Source organism: Triplophysa dalaica, chromosome 13, assembly GCF_015846415.1.
Source record: "Triplophysa dalaica isolate WHDGS20190420 chromosome 13, ASM1584641v1, whole genome shotgun sequence".
NCBI classification, from domain to species: Eukaryota; Metazoa; Chordata; class Actinopteri; order Cypriniformes; family Nemacheilidae; genus Triplophysa; species Triplophysa dalaica.
In genome coordinates, this window is record NC_079554.1 from 482,501 (window position 1) to 502,270 (window position 19,770).

At 45.4% G+C, this 19,770-nt stretch overlaps 1 protein-coding gene across 1 annotated transcript in view; it reads left to right on the forward strand.

Moving 5' to 3' along the window:
- Positions 1-19,770, forward strand: part of lama2 (laminin, alpha 2) — a 194,595-nt gene that overhangs the window by 94,962 nt on the left and 79,863 nt on the right. Inside the window, 4 exon segments of the mRNA XM_056763746.1 lie at positions 10,509-10,598; positions 12,398-12,603; positions 12,734-12,845; positions 14,443-14,556. Of these exon segments, the coding sequence (XP_056619724.1) occupies positions 10,509-10,598; positions 12,398-12,603; positions 12,734-12,845; positions 14,443-14,556 (522 nt within the window).

Sequence of the window (19,770 nt, forward strand, 5' to 3'; positions counted from 1 at the left end):
TTAGCGTGTTTTATAGAGATGTAACCTCTTCACACACAAACACACACAAACACACACACCCACACAAACACACACACACACATACACACACACAGAGCACTGCAGTAAACCCACTTCAGTCCTGTGAGAGGGATTTGTGTAGGAGTGTGTGTGTTTGTGAGTAGAAGTGAAGGTTTTGGAGATGTATGTAGTACAGGACACAGCCTAAATACAGCACAGACCCTCACCAAACACACAAGAAAGTTGAACTGTTTTTAGCCTTTTTCTCAAAAGAAAACAGACTGTTTTTAAGATGTGTGTGGGAAAGGTAAACCCTACGGTATGGGGACAAAATGTGGCTCAAGCTTATACATCATACAGAATTACAGTTTTTTCCAACTGCTTACACACGTTTTCAAAACTATGTCACCTTTTCTCAAAACTCTACACACAATTCCCAAAACTGCACACACAAAATGCAAAATGCCTCATATCTCCTTCAAAATTTAACACTGCATTCAAAATACCATAAACACATGTCAGGATGAAGCATTTGCATCAAATGGCAAACACTTCTTTCATAAAAGTGAATGTTTCGATATACCAAGTAAACACTGTTGTTCTAAATTTAAAGCTCTTTGGTCTTTCATGTGCTTATATCTACATTTCGATACAATGTTCTACAGTGTCTGCTGAGGGGAAACAAGTACACTGTAAACACAAATGCAATGTAGATACAGAAAATATATATTAGGCCAAACATTACTGTTTTATACAGTAGCATTCAACAAAATCAAAGACATATATAAACCAAAAGTATATTCTTCAGAATTGTGTGTGTGGGGTCCCGGGGGGGCAGTCCAGAAATTGGAGGAGGAGCAGCCATCATTGCTGAGCTACGATTCATCGCTTCTTCGGGCTGGGGCTGGCCACAATACTTCGTCCACATCACTAGAAACATTTTCTCTTGCCAAACATCGAGGGAAGTATCTCCTAGCATGGCGTATCCAACCTTGGACAGAGGCAAACTCTATGTCCCCACATGCGTCCTCCATTGCCTGGAGAAGCGTCATGCGGGCATAGGGTTGGCGATTATAGACTTTCCAGCGCCTTGCTGAGAAGAATTCCTCTATGGGATTTAGAAAAGGTGAATATGGGGGTACGTACAAAACTACAAATTGCTGATGGGTGGTAAACCAGTTTTGGACCAGAACAGCACGGTGAAAACTAACATTGTCCCATGTAACCACAAATCTAGCATGCTCTTGATCTGGATCAGGGACAAGCATTGTGTACAAACTGTAGTACAGCATGATAACCAACCTCATTCATTCAAGGCAGTGCAATAAATGGATGGTTTAGAGTTACAAATGTTTTTGCAATACTATGTAGTCATAGGTATTTACTGTACATTACTGTATGGCTAAAATAGTCATTAGATAGTTTCATACCTGTTCTCATTTCTGAAGGTTTGAATTATTGACGCCACTGTAAATCGACTCAAATTGGGCTGGACTCTCATTCCAGCCTATCTCATGCTCAAACCGTGGTTGATCACAAGATCAAAAAGTGTTGCCCTAATCTTACAGTTTTTCTCAATTGCTTTGGCTCAATTCTCAAATGAAAATTGTATTTTCCAAAACAATAAGATCAGATCTCTGAACAATTAGCTTATTTTTCAGATCAGATTGGAATTTCTTATTGATTTGAGCAAATTGCAAATGCTTTGGCACATGTGTGCAACATTAAGTACAATCGTCTGCAGTTTGCACAACAAATAATTGCAAAGGGCTTGTTTATTAAAACTGATGAGTCAATTCTCACTTAAACTGTCAAACTCTTCACAACTTATCAATCATTTTTCATCGTGTATGCCATCACATTCAAAACAATCCATTCACTTCTCAAAAACTGGTATACACGCATGTAAATTGCATAAATATCTGACATTGATATTGTTTGTAATGTCTGCTACATTGGCAAATTACCTCGAATTGCAATACAATTTGAATCAACCAATCAACCATTTAACCATTTAACCAATGAAGTTTGGGAGCATATACAGTAAAAAATAGATTGCCCACAGCACAATCAATACCATTTCTTGACCATGGAGGATTTCCACAACCCTGAACTGCAGCAACATGCTCGTAGAAGACCAAAGGGAAGACGTGTAAGAATACGTGGTGGTGGTGTTAGAGGAAGACATAACAGAGGAAGAGGTGGAAATAGAAGAGTCAGAGTCTCTGACGAAATCAGAGCCACACTTGTGGATCATGTCATAAATCGTGGTTTTACAATGGAAGAGGCTGGTCGAAGAGTGCAGCCTAATGTAAACAGGTCCACAGTGTCATCAATTGTGCAAACCTTTCGTAGGGAAAACAGGTAAATATGTATTTTTGTGTTTGTTTTACATTATGTAAAGCATTTTTATAAAAAACAATATTGTAATTGTAAATGCAAGTCTATCTGTACATTCTATAGAACTGCTCAACAACCTCGTGCTGGTGGCAGAGCAGCAGTATTTAACCATCAGCAAGAACAAGAAATTTGCAACATGGTCATAGCCAACAATTCCATCAGGCTAAGAGAGATCCAAAGTGCAATCATAAATGACAATAATGTCTTCGCAAACATAGATTCTGTCAGCATTTCCACCATAGACAGAGTTTTGAAAAGACATCAAATGTCTATGAAACAACTCTACAAGGTGCCATTTGAGAGGAATAGTGAAAGAGTAAAGGAGCTGCGGTACCAGTATGTCCAGGTAAACTATTGGTGTGCACTTACGTAATGAGTTTTACTGTACTTCTAAGATGCCTGTATTATGTAATTACTGTAAAGTTTTAGAAACCCATAATACTGTAAGAGAAAACATTTACTGAACTCTAGAATAAAAAAATCACTTTATTTTGTTTCTGTGTTTCTTCGTAGAGAATCATGGAGTTAGAAGGACATGAAACAACCCATATTCTTGTTTTTGTGGACGAGGCCGGGTTCAATCTGTCCAAAGGGCGGAGACGTGGTCGCAATCTCATTGGACACCGAGCCACAACTGACACCCCAGGCCAACGTGGGGCCAATATTACAATGTGTGCTGCCATTTCAGAGAATGGAGTGAGCACGCATATTCCAGACATTGGACCCTATAATACCCAGTTGCTCCTGGCCTTCCTAGACACACTTTACACAGACCTGATTCCAGAACAAGAAAGAGGTTTAGTGAGACCACATTGGCCTAATTATGTTGTTGTCTGGGATAATGTCAGCTTCCACCGAACCAACATTGTTAGTGAGTGGTTTGCTGCACATGAAAGGATAACAGTGGAGTTCCTTCCACCATACTCTCCATTCCTAAACCCAATAGAAGAGTTTTTTTCTGCTTGGAGGTGGAAAGTATATGATCATAGACCACAAGATCAGATGTCTCTGTTGGATGCCATGAATGCTGCATGTGAGGACATCACAGCTGATCATTGCAGGGGATGGGTGCGGCATTCAAGGAGATTTTTTCCCCCGGTGCATGACAATGGAAAACATAAGATGTGATGTTGATGAAAATCTTTGGCCTGACCAACAAGAGCGACAGGATGTCCAACAAGAATAGTTAGTTTTTCATGGAGGTTATTTTGTAGTTATTTACTATTGTATTTTTGTTGTAACATACCGTTAGAAATATGAAATGTACAGCAATTGAACGAGCAAGATTTCAGTTTACATGTAATACACACACACACATAAATGTACTGAATAAATCAAAATGTTCATTTACTTTTTTTTCTGAGTACCATTGACTCTTCTCAATTTTTTTTTAATGAAACCTTTATTTCCATGGGTGACTGTCATGGTGAAAAAACAACTAAACATTTTACCAGTGTGGCTCACACGATGACAAAAGTACTTTATATTTTGGTGGCCTTGGCCAAATTACTGACAAGATAACTAGGTTTTGAAGCATGAATTAAATGTTTTGAGTGAGTAACTTTATTTTGCACACATGCAATAAAGTTCTAAGGTTCCAGCAAACAGTTGTGACATTTGCACTCACAGTTTAGAGAATGTTAAGACTGTTGCGAAAAATGTGCCAAAGCAATTGAGAAAAACTGTATCAAAGATGGCTCTCCTTCCTTCTCTTCTTTGCCCTCGTCCTCTTCTTCCTCTTCCTCCTCTTCTTCCTCTTCCTCTTCCTCCTACTCCTCTTGCTCTCTGTCCATTGTTGGCATGCATTGTTCAAAACAGGTGATCTGACCTTTGATCTATTTATAGGCCAATACTACAGTAAAGCAGTGATTGGATAGTGATCAGTTAAGCAATTAGTGTTTCCACATGTGAGGAGTGTGTGTGTGACCTGGTGAATAAGTGTAGCATTTTGACTGGTTGTGTTTGGAAAAGGAAAGCAAGTCACTTCCTGTTAGACTTTTGTGTTTTAGGTAGATAATTGTGTGTAATGTTTTGAAAAAAGTGTTTTATGCAATGAACGCTGAGTCAAAGGCTGAGAAATAGCTTGTGGTTTTGGAGTTCCCTTTCTGTCGGTCTCTCGACGTTGTGTCGAGAACGACAGATGGGGTTCGCCCTTGAGAACCAATCAACTCTGACTACTATAGAAAAGGCCAATGAAATTTGGCGAATGCAATTTGCATGCCGGGCTCCGCCCCCGGAAATCCGGTATAAAAGGAAGCCGGCGTGCAGCATTCACTTACCTTTTGTTCTTCAGAGCCTTCGCTCATGACTACGAACAGAACGAATTCTATGAATTCTTCTTCTTCTACATCGCTGGATCTACGACGTGTAGCAGCGGATCGTCCCTACCTGCAGCGACCTTCCCCTGGGTGTCTCGGCGGTTCCGGAGGTGTTAGAGATTTTTTCTAAAAAGTCCTTTTCAGGACTAACTGAGCATTCTCCAGCGCGGCATGTCCCGCTGTTCTCTTGGGTGCGGCACTCTCATCGAGGAGGGGGATGGACACGATCGCTGCGTTAGGCGTCTGGGCGTCCAGCACGCTGAAGCAGCGTTCAGAAGTTGCGGTCACGGGTGGCTGTCTTCCTACGGGAACCAGCCACCATTTCGTCTGCTATCCGGGCTGTGACATCTGTGGCTACGGCCCTGATGACCACCCACATTAGCAGCGTTAGTGATATGGGGAACTCTGCGAACGTAGAGCCGCCAGCTAAGTGCTCACGGGCCGATCGCACCCCGATTCGCTCCTCTGAACGTTCCCAAACCGGCGGTGGCATACCGTCCGGATTCTCACGCACACACATCGGGTACGATGTGTGACGCAGATGAGATGTTGCTCGCAGCATCGGAGGAAGGCTAGCATCCGACTCTGACGAATCCGAGCTCCACCCCCAGTGGTCGAGTTAGGAGGAAGCAGAAGTGATGTCATTCATGCTAACCCGGGGATATGTGGTTCCTGAGGTCGGAGCGCGGTGCAAACCGCGCCCACCCCGGGTACCATTTTTTTCCCGGAGCTGCATGAGGAGCTGTGTAACACTTGGAGCGCTCCACTCACGGATCGCTCCAGTGAAAACCAGCTCCGCCTCCCTTACTTCCCTCGCTGGTGGGGCAGCCAAGGATTGCGTCAAGATCCCCCGGGTGGAACGTCCGCCCGCGGTGCACCTGTGCCGCGGACGGCTACCACCTGGGGGAATCGGCCACCCCTACGGTCCAAAGCACGTAAGACTTAGGCATCACTGATGTCGAAAGCTTGCGATGCTGCGGGCCAGGCTGCCTCCTCTCTACGCCATGGCCATCCTGCAGGTCCGCCAGGCCAGGGCGTTGAGAGTGCTCCACGAGGGTAAGGCCGACCTGGGTATAATGCAGGATCTCCGTGCCACCGCTGGCAGCGCTCTACGGGCGACCAAGGCGGTGGCACGGGCCCTGGGTCGGACGATGTCCACGGTAGTGGTCCAGGAGAGACACCCCCGGTTATACCTTGTGCAGAAGGGTGACACCAAGGAAGTCCGCTTTCTTGATGCACCCATCTCGCAGGGTGGGTTGTTGGTAACACCGTTGAGGACTGTGCCCAGCAGTTATTTGACGGTGAAGCAGACAGTGGCAATTAGCCACATTTTTTTTTTCATGCCGCGACTCGGCCGCCCAGAGGCCTCCGAGATCCCGCGTGACGTCTGCTTCCCTTTAACCCAGGACCCCTTCGACATCGGCTCCGGTTCCTGTGCCCCCACAGGCGGCACCCCGGTAGCAGAGGTTGAGGGGGAAACCTTCACCCCGTCAGCAACCTTCTCGCGACCTTGTCAGGGCCTGGCGCCCACTTACTCACAGAGTTTTTCTGTTCTCCCCGGGTTTACTTACAGCCGATCGCACACTCCACTGGACTGTGCTCTGCGAACCAACCTCACACCCTGGCGAGGTGTGAGGTCATACACACACGACAGCTGTCACCACTCTCAAACCGACAGTGCGTGCCGTTGTCCCGCCAGGCAGGTAAAAAGGGCGGAGCCAACCTTCCCTCCGGGGACCCCCTACGACAGGTGGTTAGCTCCGCCAGCCGACGAACCACCCCCTGTGGGAATGATGAAGCAGACCGTCCCCTTGGTCACCCTGTCACAGTCCCTGGGAGCTCAAGAGCTGCCCACACTGTCTCGCTGGCCTTGCAGGCGGTCCGTCTTGGTTACTCGATCCAGTTCGCCAGAGACTCTCCCAAGTTTCAGGGCATCATCTCTCCCTCTGTCAGAGGCAGGGACGCCTCCGTACTTCGGGTAGAGATCACCACCCTTCTGGCGAAACAGGCATAGAGTTCGTCCCTCAAAACCAAGATGTTCAGTGGGTCACCACCCGCACTTCATCATTTCCAAGAAAGACGACGGGTTGCCATCGGTCTGCGTACCCTGAACAAGCACCTTCACAAGCTGCTGTTCAGATGCTCACGCAGAGGCACATCCTGACATCTAGCAGGTGTCAGGATTGGTTCGTAACAATCGACCTGAAGGACGCTTACTTTCATGTCTCAATCTCCTTGACACCGGCCGTCCCCACGGTTCGTGTTCGAGGGGTGGGCATATCAGTATAGAGTCCTCCCTTTCGGTCTGTCCCTGTCTCCACACGTCTTCACGAAGATTGTGGAAACCGCCCTTTCTCCCCTTCAGGAAAAAGGTGCGCGGGTACTAAACTATCTCGACGACTGGCTTATCCTGGCACACTCGTGAGATCTGTTGTGTACACAGAGGGACCTGGTGCTCCGGCATCTAGATCGATTGGGATTTCAGGTCAACCGAGGAAAAGAGCAAACTCTCCCCAGTGCAGAGCATCCTCTTCCTCGGTATGGAACTAAACTCTGTCACCATGACGGCGCAGCTGTCCGCAGCACGCGCCCAGTCAGTGTTGAACTGCCTGGAACACTTCAGGCAGTCGGCGGTCCCCCTGAAACAATTTCAGAGGCTCCTGGGACACATGGCGTCCTCCGCGGGGATAATACCCCTCGGATTGATGCACATGACACCGCTTCAACACTGGCTACAGAGTCGAGTTCCGAGGATAGCGTGGCACACCGGCAGCAGACGCATGGTGTTGACGCTCTGCTGCCGATGCACCCTAACCCCATGGTCTTCCATGACCTTCCTCCGGGCGGGGGTTCCCCTCGGGCAGGTTACAAGACACGTCGTGGTGACGACGGACGCCTCGCTGCAGGGGTAGGGTGCAGTCTGCAACGGGCACGCAGTAGCATGACAGCCATAGGGACATTGCCAGGGTGGCGTACGCTCACGGCAGCTAACACAACTTGCCCGACGCCTCCTCCTGTAGAGCTAGCAGGTGATCCCCTCCCTGCGGGCCACACACATCCCAGGCAAACTGAATCAGACAGCCGACGCGCTCTCTCGTCAGTATATGCCTTGCGGAGAGTTGCGACTCCACCCCCGGTCAAGCTCATTTGGGTGCTGTTCGGTCAGGCACAGATAGACCTCTTTGCCTCCCACAACACCACCCATTGTCTGCTTTGGTACTCCCTGACCGAGGCCCCCTCGGCACGGATACCCTGGCGCACTGCTGACCACGGGACGGGCGAAGCACACCTTCCCCCCCAGGAGCCTCCTTGCACAGACACTGTGCAAGGTCAGGGAGGAGGAGCACCAAGTGTTATTGGTTACACTGCACTAGTTTAACCACACTTGGCTTCAGAGCTGATGCTCTGGACAGCGACTCCCCCTGAACCATTCCCCTGACAGAGGACCTGCTCTCTCAGGGGAAGGACACGTTCTGGCATCCCAGATCAGACCTCTGGAACACCCATGTCTGGTCTCTAGACGGGACGAGAAGATCCTAAGATGGCTGCTCCCCCTATACGGCTGAGACCATCACCCAGGCTAGGGCCCCATCTACTAGGCGGTTACACGCCTCTAGACGGTGCCTCTTCTCGTCCTGGTGTCTTCCTCAACGAGAAAGACCCACTGAGGTGCTTGATCAGGATTGTGTTCCCCTTCTCACGAGACTGGAGACTAACATCTCCCTTCCACACTGAAAGTGTATGTAGTCGCTATTGCCACTCATCACGAATCAGTTGATGGAAAGTTTCTAGGGCAACACGACCCGATCACCAGGTTCCTAACGAGCGCGAGCGGGCGGAATCCGCCTCACCTCCACTCCATACCCTCTTGGGACCCTAACGTGGGTCCAAGAGCCCCTCGGAGGTTCCGATCTTCCTCACCTGAGTAAGACGGCCCCCCTGTTGGCGCTTCCGTCAAGAGGGTAGAGTACCTCCAAGCATTCTTTGTGTCCCCGGATTGCCTTTAATTCGGCCCTGGTAACTCTCACGCTATCCTGAGACCCAGGCCCGGATACGTGCCCAAAGTTCCCACTTCTCCCTTCGTGGTCCAAGTGGTGGACTTGCAGGCGCTCCCCATCGGGGAGGAAGACCCAACCCCATCCGTGTTGTGTCCTGGACCGCACGCAGAGCTTCAATAGCTCTGACCAGCTCCTTGTTTGTGTTGGAGGACAGCAGAAGGGGAAGGCTGTCTCCAAGCAGAGGCTGGCACACTGGGTCGTAGATGCCGTTACGACGTCATTCCGATCTCAGAATCTCCCATGCCCTTTGACAGTGAGGGCTCACTCCACACGGAGTGTAGCCACCTCCTAGGCACTGGCAGAAGCGCCTCTCTAGTAGACATCTGTGGAGCTGCGGGTTGGGCTACGCCCAAACACCTTCGCAAAGGTTAACAGCCTTCGCGTAAACCCGGTGTCAGCCCACGTCCTACGTGGCGACATGTAGGACTGGCATCCGGGAGGGCGTATGCCTGCGAAAGCACCATCCCACCCTCCAGCAGGTTGGGTCAGTGTGCTATATACCTTTTTCTTCTTACCCAATCACATAGCTAAGAAAATTGGTACCTCACCAGCCTTCCTTCTTACCCAGACTCTGGTTAAAAACAGGCATTCCATCCATCACTAAGCAAAGCACCCCCTGGGGATTGGTTGGGCAGAGCAACCTTTCCCTTAGGCCGGGATACCATATGACCTATCACAGATAGTTCTAACCGGCCTGGTGCTATCAGACGCAGTAACACCCCCACCGTGGGCTGTTCCGTCTGCTATACCTCATGACTATGGTTCCCACACACGGTAACCCATGAGCTTCCCCAGGTGGACCTCCACCTCCACGAGACCATACTTTTATCCACCATATTCCTCCCCACGGGTAGGAGGTGGCCTCTGTAGCGCTTCTCTGATTAAGAGTCGCGCTTACCCGGTGTAAACTGATCCGGACGGCCTCTCGCCTATAGAGAGCTAAGGCCCCGTCCGTGAAGGTTACCGGTCAGGGCTGTACCCATCTTTCTCCAGGAAAGCTCTGGAACCCCCCGACCACCACACTGGAAGGTTACAGTTTCACGAAAGCTTCGAGATGACACGCCCAGGCTTGTTACCGTCGCTTCGCTGACATTGTGACGCGATACAGCGTTGTGGCGTTTTCCATAGGCAACCCCATCTGTCGTTCTCGACACAACGTCGAGAGACCGACAGAAAGGGAACGTCTTGGTTACGTATGTAACCTCAGTTCCCTGATGGAGGGAACGAGACGTTGTGTCCCTTATGCCACGAACACGTATCGTATTCTGCTGCAGTTTGAGAGGTCTCAGGCTCTTCAGAACAAAAGGTAAGTGAATGCTGCACGCCGGCTTCCTTTTATACCGGATTTCCGGGGGCGGAGCCCGGCATGCAAATTGCATTCGCCAAATTTCATTGGCCTTTTCTATAGTAGTCAGAGTTGATTGGTTCTCAAGGGCGAACCCCATCTGTCGTTCTCGACACAACGTCTCGTTCCCTCCATCAGGGAACTGAGGTTACATACGTAACCAAGACGATTTTGTGTGTAGTTTTGCACTTTGGGTGAGAGGTTTCAAAAATCATGTGACATGAAAAGACTTTGTGTGTAAGCAGTTGGAAAAAACTGTAACTGTTATGAAAATCTAAAAGAGCAGAACGTTTTGTGTGATTGTTAGGTTTAGGGTTAGAGAATATGATCTACAGTATAAAAACCATTGTGTCTATTGAAACCCAACATGTGTGTGTGTATTTTCAGCTGTTGTCATATGGAGGCAGGCTGATGTATAGTGTATCTGATGACACTGATGGTCGTCACGTCTCCTCTGGTCCTGATGTCATCATGGAGGTAAAGTACATCTGTCCATCATCATTCACACCTGCAGAGTTTCATCACAGAAAATCTTTCAAGTCTCTGCTGACAGACAATCAAACCAGACCTCAACAAAACTCAAAGGTTTGATAAGGACAGATGGAAACACTTGATGAGAAGAATTTCTCCCTATCGTTCACATATGGAAAGATGTTTTGCTTTAAAACCCAACCATGACACTCCTCTCACATTTTTACATCTGTGTTTAGTCTACAACTGATCAGAGTGTGTACATGTGGAGATGCTTGAACTCATGTTGTTTACTGTGTGTTTGTCTGTGTGGATCACAGCTGTGTTTATGTTTGTGTAAGTCTTCTCACATCAGTGTGTGTGTGTGTGTGTGTGTGTGTGTGTGTGCGTGTGTGTGTATGTGTGTGTGTGTAAAAGCATGCTTGAGTATTCATGTACTCTACCTGTGTTTGTGTGTAAAGATTTGTGTACATTTGTGTGTGCTTTTCTCAGTCGTTGTGAGTCAGATTCTTCTTTATTTGGTCTCATGACTAAAGCATTGATTTATTCATGCAGCTGCATAGAAACAAACTGACTCCTGAACTCACAATTATAAAATATATACTTTTAAATGCAAAGATGTTTTGTTTTGACAAAGTTAATTTGACCCTCATCTCTCTCTCTCTTCCTATTGTTTCTCTTAAACAGAGAAGACGTTAGGTGTAATGTCACATGTTTCTCATGTAGAGTCTAAGAGCAGATCAGTGAGATCAGATTAGTTTGAGATCTCAATATGAAGAAGTTTTCTGTGCTCCACATACATTCTAAAACACTAAACTTTCTGTTTTTATTTCTGCTTATCAGGAGAAAACACTAATAGGTCTCCTGAGCTCTAAAAGAGCAATGTCTGAGCAACACCATTAGTCTGAGATGCCAATCTTGTTATTTTAATACATGCATTAAACCTGTGTGTGTGTGTGTGTGTGTGTGTGCAGTTTCTATGCTGGTGTTGTGTTTATCTACAGACCCTTGCAGATTTGTATGACGTTTTAATGTGATATGCAGCATGTGTGTGTGTGTGTGTGTGTGAGATGTGCATGTGCTCCTGTGCTCAGGTGTGTATGACAGGTAATTATTGTTCGTTAAGCCCTGTTTTGCATGTGCATACCTCATTAACTCAGTGCAAATAGAGAGTACAGCTCCCATAATTCCTTCCTGTTGTGTGTGTATGCGCATATGTGTGTGCATGTCAATAAATGCTGATTTACCCAGCAGTCTGTGTGGTGGAGAGGTAAATAAACCAGCAGAATGAATCCTATCTTATAATGCTTTGGAATGAGTCCCCTCACAGTGTCAGAGATGAGATATATGGGTTACCTGTTATTGCATCAATACACACACACACACACACACACCTGCACAATTTATTGAATATTTCTCTGCAAACATTTCACCTTCCATCAAACTCGTCTCTCTCTGCTTTTCTACACACATACACAATATTACACACACACACACACACACACACACACACAATATTACACATTTATACACACAAACGTCTACACAGCAACACTTGTTAAGATTTAATGTTGTTTGTTTAAATCACTGACACCAACCCTTTTTATTTGAATAACTAAAATACTGATTGTTTTTATGATTTATTGAAGTTTTTATATGTGTCCAAAGAGAAGTTAAGCCTGATCTAGCTATTTATCTACGTACGTCAGGTTGTGTGACACTGTTGATTTCTTCATGTATGATTTAAGAACTTGAAGACTGAAGTGAGAGAGAGAAAGTGATTGACACACATTGTTGTCTGTTAGGGCGGCGGTCTGAGTTTGATTGACAGCAGGTCTGTTGTGAGGGTGTCTGTGGCCGAGCGGAGGATAGATCTTCTTCCAGAAAGTTTCCAGCATCAGGCGTCAGGTTTGGCTGTCAGTAAGAGAGACTTTCACACTGCACTCAACAACATCCAGCGTGTGCTCCTGCGGGCATCTTCCGGTCAGGAACACGTGAGTGCCCTCTACAGGTCAGTTTTTCCCATACAGCGGCCAGTCCCAACACACACAGAATGAAGAGATATTTTTCATTTCCCATCAGCCCCTTCATCAACATTCAACAACTGAAGAAACGAGTGAATCTCTCTCTGTGTGTGTCAGGTTGGGTGCGGTGACCATGCACGTTGCGGCCGTGGACGCTCGCAGCGGTGTTCAGGCACGTGATGTGGAGGTGTGTCAATGTCCTCCTGGATATGAAGGCACTTCCTGTGAGGTAAGCGAGTCAAAGGAAGTGACATAAAAACGTATTTATTTCTAGTGATCGGTGCATGTGACATCAATGCTCCAGAACTAAATGCACCACATGCACCGATCACTAGAAATAAATACATTCTGCTCAGACCACATCCAGCACGACGGCTCCTCTGTGCCTGTCCCCTGACCTCACGGGATAACACACTTGACACATCTCGTGGGTCATGAGGGTAGTGTATGTGCGTCCTGATTCATGAATAATGTTGGCATGATGTTTATTTTAGTGATGCTGTACAGTAAGACACTGGAGATCTCTTTATGAATCTCAGATGATTGTGAAGATTCCCGAGCGGGACAGCAGTATCAAAATATCTCATCTGCTCAACACGATATCAAACTCTACCTATACAAATTCCCACATTGAGAACTGATTGGATCGTTGGAAGAGGGGTGTGGCTAATAAAATGGAGGCAAATTTGCGGTGCGTTCCAAATTTGATATATCTCCCCCTTTAGGGGACTTCGGACTGAAAACAATCATGGCCGCCATATTTAAGGGTTGTTCCAAACCAAGTGCTCATACCTGGCCACTTCAAAGAGCCCTTTGGAATGAACTCTTTTGTTTGGCGATGGCGCCTCCTATGGACACGTGATGATGACGCAGAAGGGCACTGCAAGACACAGTCGTTTGGTCCCCTACACCCTTCAACCCTTCAAACTCTCACTCCAGAGGGTAATCCCTTTAATGGGTTTAGGGCAAAGGAATGAGCCCTTAGAAATGAATGTGAGTTTGAGGTCAGTTGTGGAGGACACTCCCCTCCAGACCACCGTCTGCACCCTCTCCTGAAGAAAGCTCTCCCCTCGTCACAGGAAGTGATGAGAAGCGGTTTGGAGGGGGAGGAGGTCAATGTTTTCAGTGAAGGTTAAAATATTTATACCATGGTCTGTTTGAATACTGGATTCTGATTGGCTGTAAGGTGTTCATTAAACGCACGGGTAGCTCCAGTCAGTTTGATTACATTTAATATGAACTGAGGAAATAACCCTCATTTCCCCTTTTCGACCTAAAAGGACACTGTAAACATCAATAAAAGCTTCAATTTGACATATAACCATAATCAGCTAGCCATGGATTATCCCTTAGATATGCCCGCTGTTGCGAAACAGTTTCATATGTTCAAAAAAACCTTTCTGAAACCTGTATGTTCACTGAGGGGCTGTATTGAGTACAGAAATGTCATACACCCACTCGTATTTTGACAAGTTGACCATGTTAAGCATGAGAAGACAGCACGTTTAACATTGTAAAGAAGTCAGAATGCATGACACATCATTGCACGGCCGCTTTAAAGCTACTTAGTGATCATAATTGACCCAGGCCTAGTCCTCAGTCCTGAGAAGGTTTGACAAATAATCACCCAAAATAGAGATGAATCACAGATAAAACACTTTTTCTGTGCCGTTGTTGTGTTGACAGAAACTAATGTTCTTCATCATGAAGTCAATGAAAATTCATTCATTATTCTGACAAATCCAGCTCCTCTTACACTTTACTACTCTCAGTCATGTTCTGATCAATATTTCTAGACATGATGTTGTGATGTTGTGTGTTTCCAGATGTGTGCTGTGGGTTACCGCAGGGTGAACGGGACCGTGTATCGTGGTGTGTGTGAACTCTGTCACTGTCACGGACACGGCGAGCGCTGTGATGACATCACTGGACACTGCCAGGTAACTTCAGCAGTGAAGGGCTTTGTGTTGTTCTCTTGCTTTCTTCACACTGATTGGACAGAATCGATGTCCTGTGCTGTGATTTGACATCGGTCCTTTTGTGAGTGTTGCCTCATAATCACACAAAACTACATCAACACAAACTGATGTCAGTCACAACATAAACTGTTTCATTACATGTGTGTGACTCACCTGATAGTCTGTCTGTCTGTTCATCTGTCTGTCTGTTCATCTGTCTGTCTGTTCATCTGTCTGTCTGTTCATCTGTCTGTTCATCTGTCTGTCTGTTCATCTGTCTGTCTGTTCATCTGTCTGTTCATCTGTCTGTCTATTCATCTGTCTGTTCATCTGTCTGTCTGTTCATCTGTCTGTCTGTTCATCTGTCTGTCTGTTCATCTGTCTGTCTGTTCATCTGTCTGTCTGTTCATCTGTCTGTCTATTCATCTGTCTGTTCATCTGTCTGTCTGTTCATCTGTCTGTCTGTTCATCTGTCTGTTCATCTGTCTGTCTGTTCATCTGTCTGTTCATCTGTCTGTCTGTTCATCTGTCTGTCTGTTCATCTGTCTGTCTGTTCATCTGTCTGTCTGTTCATCTGTCTGTCTGTTCATCTGTCTGTTCATCTATCTGACTGTCTGTTCATCTGTCTGTCTGTTCATCTGTCTGACTGTCTGTTCATCTGTCTGTCTGTACATCTATCTGTCTGTTCATCTGTCTGTCTGTTTGTTCATCTGTCTGTTCATCTGTCTGTCTGTCTGTTCATCTGTCTGTTCATCTGTTTATCTGTCTGTCTGTCTGTCTGTTCATCTGTCTGACTGTTCATCTGTCTGTCTGTTCATCTGTCTGTTCATCTGTCTGACTGTTCATCTGTCTGTCTGTTCATCTGTCTGTTTATCTGTCTGTCTGTTCATCTGTCTGTTCATCTGTCTGTCTGTTCATCTGTCTGTCTGTTCATCTGTCTGTTCATCTGTCTGTCTGTTCATCTATCTGTTCATCTGTCTGTTCATCTGTCTGTCTGTTCATCTATCTGTCTGTTCATCTGTCTGTTCATCTGTCTGTCTGTTCATCTGTCTGTCTGTTCATCTGTCTGTCTGTTCATCTGTCTGTCTGTTCATCTGTCTGTCTGTTCATCTGTCTGTCTATTCATCTGTCTGTTCATCTGTCTGTCTGTTCATCTGTCTGTCTGTTCATCTGTCTGTTCATCTGTCTGTCTATTCATCTGTCTGTTCATCTGTCTGTCTGTTCATCTGTCTGTCTGTTCATCTGTCTGTTCATCTGTTTGTCTATTCATCTGTCTGTTCATCTGTCTGTCTGTTCATCTGTCTGTCTGTTCATCTGTCTGTCTGTTCATCTGTCTGTCTATTCATCTGTCTGTCTGTTCATCTGTCTGTTCATCTGTCTGTCTGTTCATCTGTCTGTCTATTCATCTGTCTGTCTGTTCATCTGTCTGTCTGTTCATCTGTCTGTCTGTTCATCTGTCTGTTCATCTGTCTGTCTGTTCATCTGTCTGTCTGTTCATCTGTCTGTTCATCTGTCTGTTCATCTGTCTGTCTGTTCATCTGTCTGTTCATCTGTCTGTCTGTTCATCTGTCTGTCTATTCATCTGTCTGTCTATTCATCTGTCTGTCTGTTCATCTGTCTGTCTGTTCATCTGTCTGTTCATCTGTCTGTCTGTTCATCTGTCTGTCTGTCTGTTCATCTGTCTGTCTGTTCATCTGTCTGTCTGTTCATCTGTCTGTTCATCTGTCTGTCTGTTCATCTGTCTGTTCATCTGTCTGTCTGTTCATCTGTCTGTTTATCTGTCTTTCTGTTCATCTGTCTGCCTGTTCATCTGTCTGTTCATCTGTCTGTCTGTTCATCTGTCTGTTCATCTGTCTGTCTGTTCATCTGTCTGTTCATCTGTCTGTCTGTTCGTCTGTCTGTCTGTCTGTTCATCTCTCTGTCTGTTCATCTGTCTGTTCATCTGTCTGTCTGTTCATCTGTCTGACTGTCTGTTCATCTGTTTGTTCATCTGTCTGTCTGTTCATCTGTCTGTCTGTTCATCTGTCTGACTGTCTGTTCATCTGTTTGTTCATCTGTCTGTCTGTTCATCTATCTGACTGTCTGTTCATCTGTCTGTCTGTTCATCTGTCTGACTGTCTGTTCATCTGTCTGTCTGTACATCTATCTGTCTGTTCATCTGTCTGTCTGTCTGTTCATCTGTCTGTTCATCTGTTTATCTGTCTGTCTGTCTGTCTGTTCATCTGTCTGACTGTTCATCTGTCTGTCTGTTCATCTGTCTGTTCATCTGTCTGACTGTTCATCTGTCTGTCTGTTCATCTGTCTGTTTATCTGTCTGTCTGTTCATCTGTCTGTTCATCTGTCTGTCTGTTCATCTGTCTGTCTGTTCATCTGTCTGTTCATCTGTCTGTCTGTTCATCTATCTGTTCATCTGTCTGTTCATCTGTCTGTCTGTTCATCTATCTGTCTGTTCATCTATCTGTCTGTTCATCTGTCTGTTCATCTGTCTATTCATCTGTCTGTTCATCTGTCTGTCTGTTCATCTGTCTGTCTGTTCATCTGTCTGTCTGTTCATCTGTCTGTCTATTCATCTGTCTGTCTGTTCATCTGTCTGTTCATCTGTCTGTCTGTTCATCTGTCTGTCTGTTCATCTGTCTGTCTGTTCATCTGTCTGTCTGTTAATCTGTCTGTCTGTTCATCTGTCTGTCTGTTCATCTGTCTGTTCATCTGTCTGTCTGTTCATCTATCTGTTCATCTGTCTGTTCATCTGTCTGTCTGTTCATCTATCTGTCTGTTCATCTATCTGTCTGTTCATCTGTCTGTTCATCTGTCTGTTCATCTGTCTGTTCATCTGTCTGTCTGTTCATCTGTCTGTCTGTTCATCTGTCTGTCTGTTCATCTGTCTGTCTATTCATCTGTCTGTCTGTTCATCTGTCTGTTCATCTGTCTGTCTGTTCATCTGTCTGTCTATTCATCTGTCTGTCTGTTCATCTGTCTGTCTGTTCATCTGTCTGTCTGTTCATCTGTCTGTTCATCTGTCTGTCTGTTCATCTGTCTGTCTGTTCATCTGTCTGTTCATCTGTCTGTTCATCTGTCTGTCTGTTCATCTGTCTGTTCATCTGTCTGTCTGTTCATCTGTCTGTCTATTCATCTGTCTGTCTATTCATCTGTCTGTCTGTTCATCTGTCTGTCTGTTCATCTGTCTGTTCATCTGTCTGTCTGTTCATCTGTCTGTCTGTCTGTTCATCTGTCTGTCTGTTCATCTGTCTGTCTGTTCATCTGTCTGTTCATCTGTCTGTCTGTTCATCTGTCTGTTCATCTGTCTGTCTGTTCATCTGTCTGTTTATCTGTCTTTCTGTTCATCTGTCTGCCTGTTCATCTGTCTGTCTGTTCATCTGTCTGTCTGTTCATCTGTCTGTTCATCTGTCTGTCTGTTCATCTGTCTGTTCATCTGTCTGTCTGTTCGTCTGTCTGTCTGTCTGTTCATCTCTCTGTCTGTTCATCTGTCTGTTCATCTGTCTGTCTGTTCATCTGTCTGACTGTCTGTTCATCTGTCTGTCTGTTCATCTGTCTGACTGTCTGTTCATCTGTTTGTTCATCTGTCTGTCTGTTCATCTATCTGACTGTCTGTTCATCTGTCTGTCTGTTCATCTGTCTGACTGTCTGTTCATCTGTCTGTCTGTACATCTATCTGTCTGTTCATCTGTCTGTCTGTCTGTTCATCTGTCTGTTCATCTGTCTGTCTGTCTGTTCATCTGTCTGTTCATCTGTTTATCTGTCTGTCTGTCTGTCTGTTCATCTGTCTGACTGTTCATCTGTCTGTCTGTTCATCTGTCTGTTCATCTGTCTGACTGTTCATCTGTCTGTCTGTTCATCTGTCTGTTTATCTGTCTGTCTGTTCATCTGTCTGTTCATCTGTCTGTCTGTTCATCTGTCTGTCTGTTCATCTGTCTGTTCATCTGTCTGTCTGTTCATCTATCTGTTCATCTGTCTGTTCATCTGTCTGTCTGTTCATCTATCTGTCTGTTCATCTATCTGTCTGTTCATCTGTCTGTTCATCTGTCTGTCTGTTCATCTGTCTGTCTGTTCATCTGTCTGTCTGTTTCAGTTCAGTTCAAACAACTACAGAAAGGACAGAAATAGTTGTTGTATAGCTAAAGCATTCAAATGACACAGAAAATCATTTCCAACTGCTGAGCAACTGTATGTAAACAACGAAGAAAACATTGAGAAAAATAGATAATAAATCAATACTGCTACAGAAAATGTGTAGTTCACTTTATGTAATTAAGGTGTGTGTCTGTGTATGTAAGTGTTTTTCTCTCTCCATCAGTTAGTCTGTGGATGTTTATTCAGAGTAAATGTCACAGGTTGTTTATTTGTATGCAAACACCAATGAAGTCTGGCTCCATCTGACCTCTGTGTGTTGAATCATGTGCAGGATAAACAACAAACACATTAACAAACCCTTGAATCATCAGTCAAACATCAACAAAGCAACACCGGTAAAGGTGACCTGTAGCTCTTATCCAGTTTGTACAGTAGAAAGATCATCAAATCTATGAGACAAACACCAAAATGTAAAAAAACCTCTGTGTGTGTGTGTCTGTGTGTGTGTGTGTGTGTGTGTGTGTGTGTGTGTGCGTGTGTGTGCGTGGACATGTTTTTTATATCCCGGTGGGGATCTTAACCTGAATACACACCAACTCATTGGGGACCCAAGTGACTGTGGGGACCAAAATTGATGTCCTCACAGGTACAAAAGCTTTGGACAGTCATTGGACAGAACAGTATTTAAAAAAAAAATCTATGATCTTTATGTTTAGGGGATAAAATGGACAGTTTGTACAGTATGCAACTCATTAAGCCTATGGACTGTCCCCACGGAGATAATTAACCAGACTGTGTGTGTGTGTGTGTGTGTGTGTGTGTGTGTGTGTGTGTGTACGTTTGTGTGAATGTGTGTTTTTGGTTGTGTGTGGTGGTTAAATGCTCTTCAGTGTCAGAACACACGGGTCATTACAGTAGTTTTATTTTCAAACCTGAGTCAGTAAATGAATGAAAGACTAGAATGATAAAGATATTATGTGTTCAGAAGACCCATAAGATCTGTTCTGTCAACTGCAAGTAAAAAGATAAACGCCAATAACATGATTCACCGCTGGAAAATATGCAGATAATTCACATAAAAGTAATATTTGAATGTTCTTAAGATTT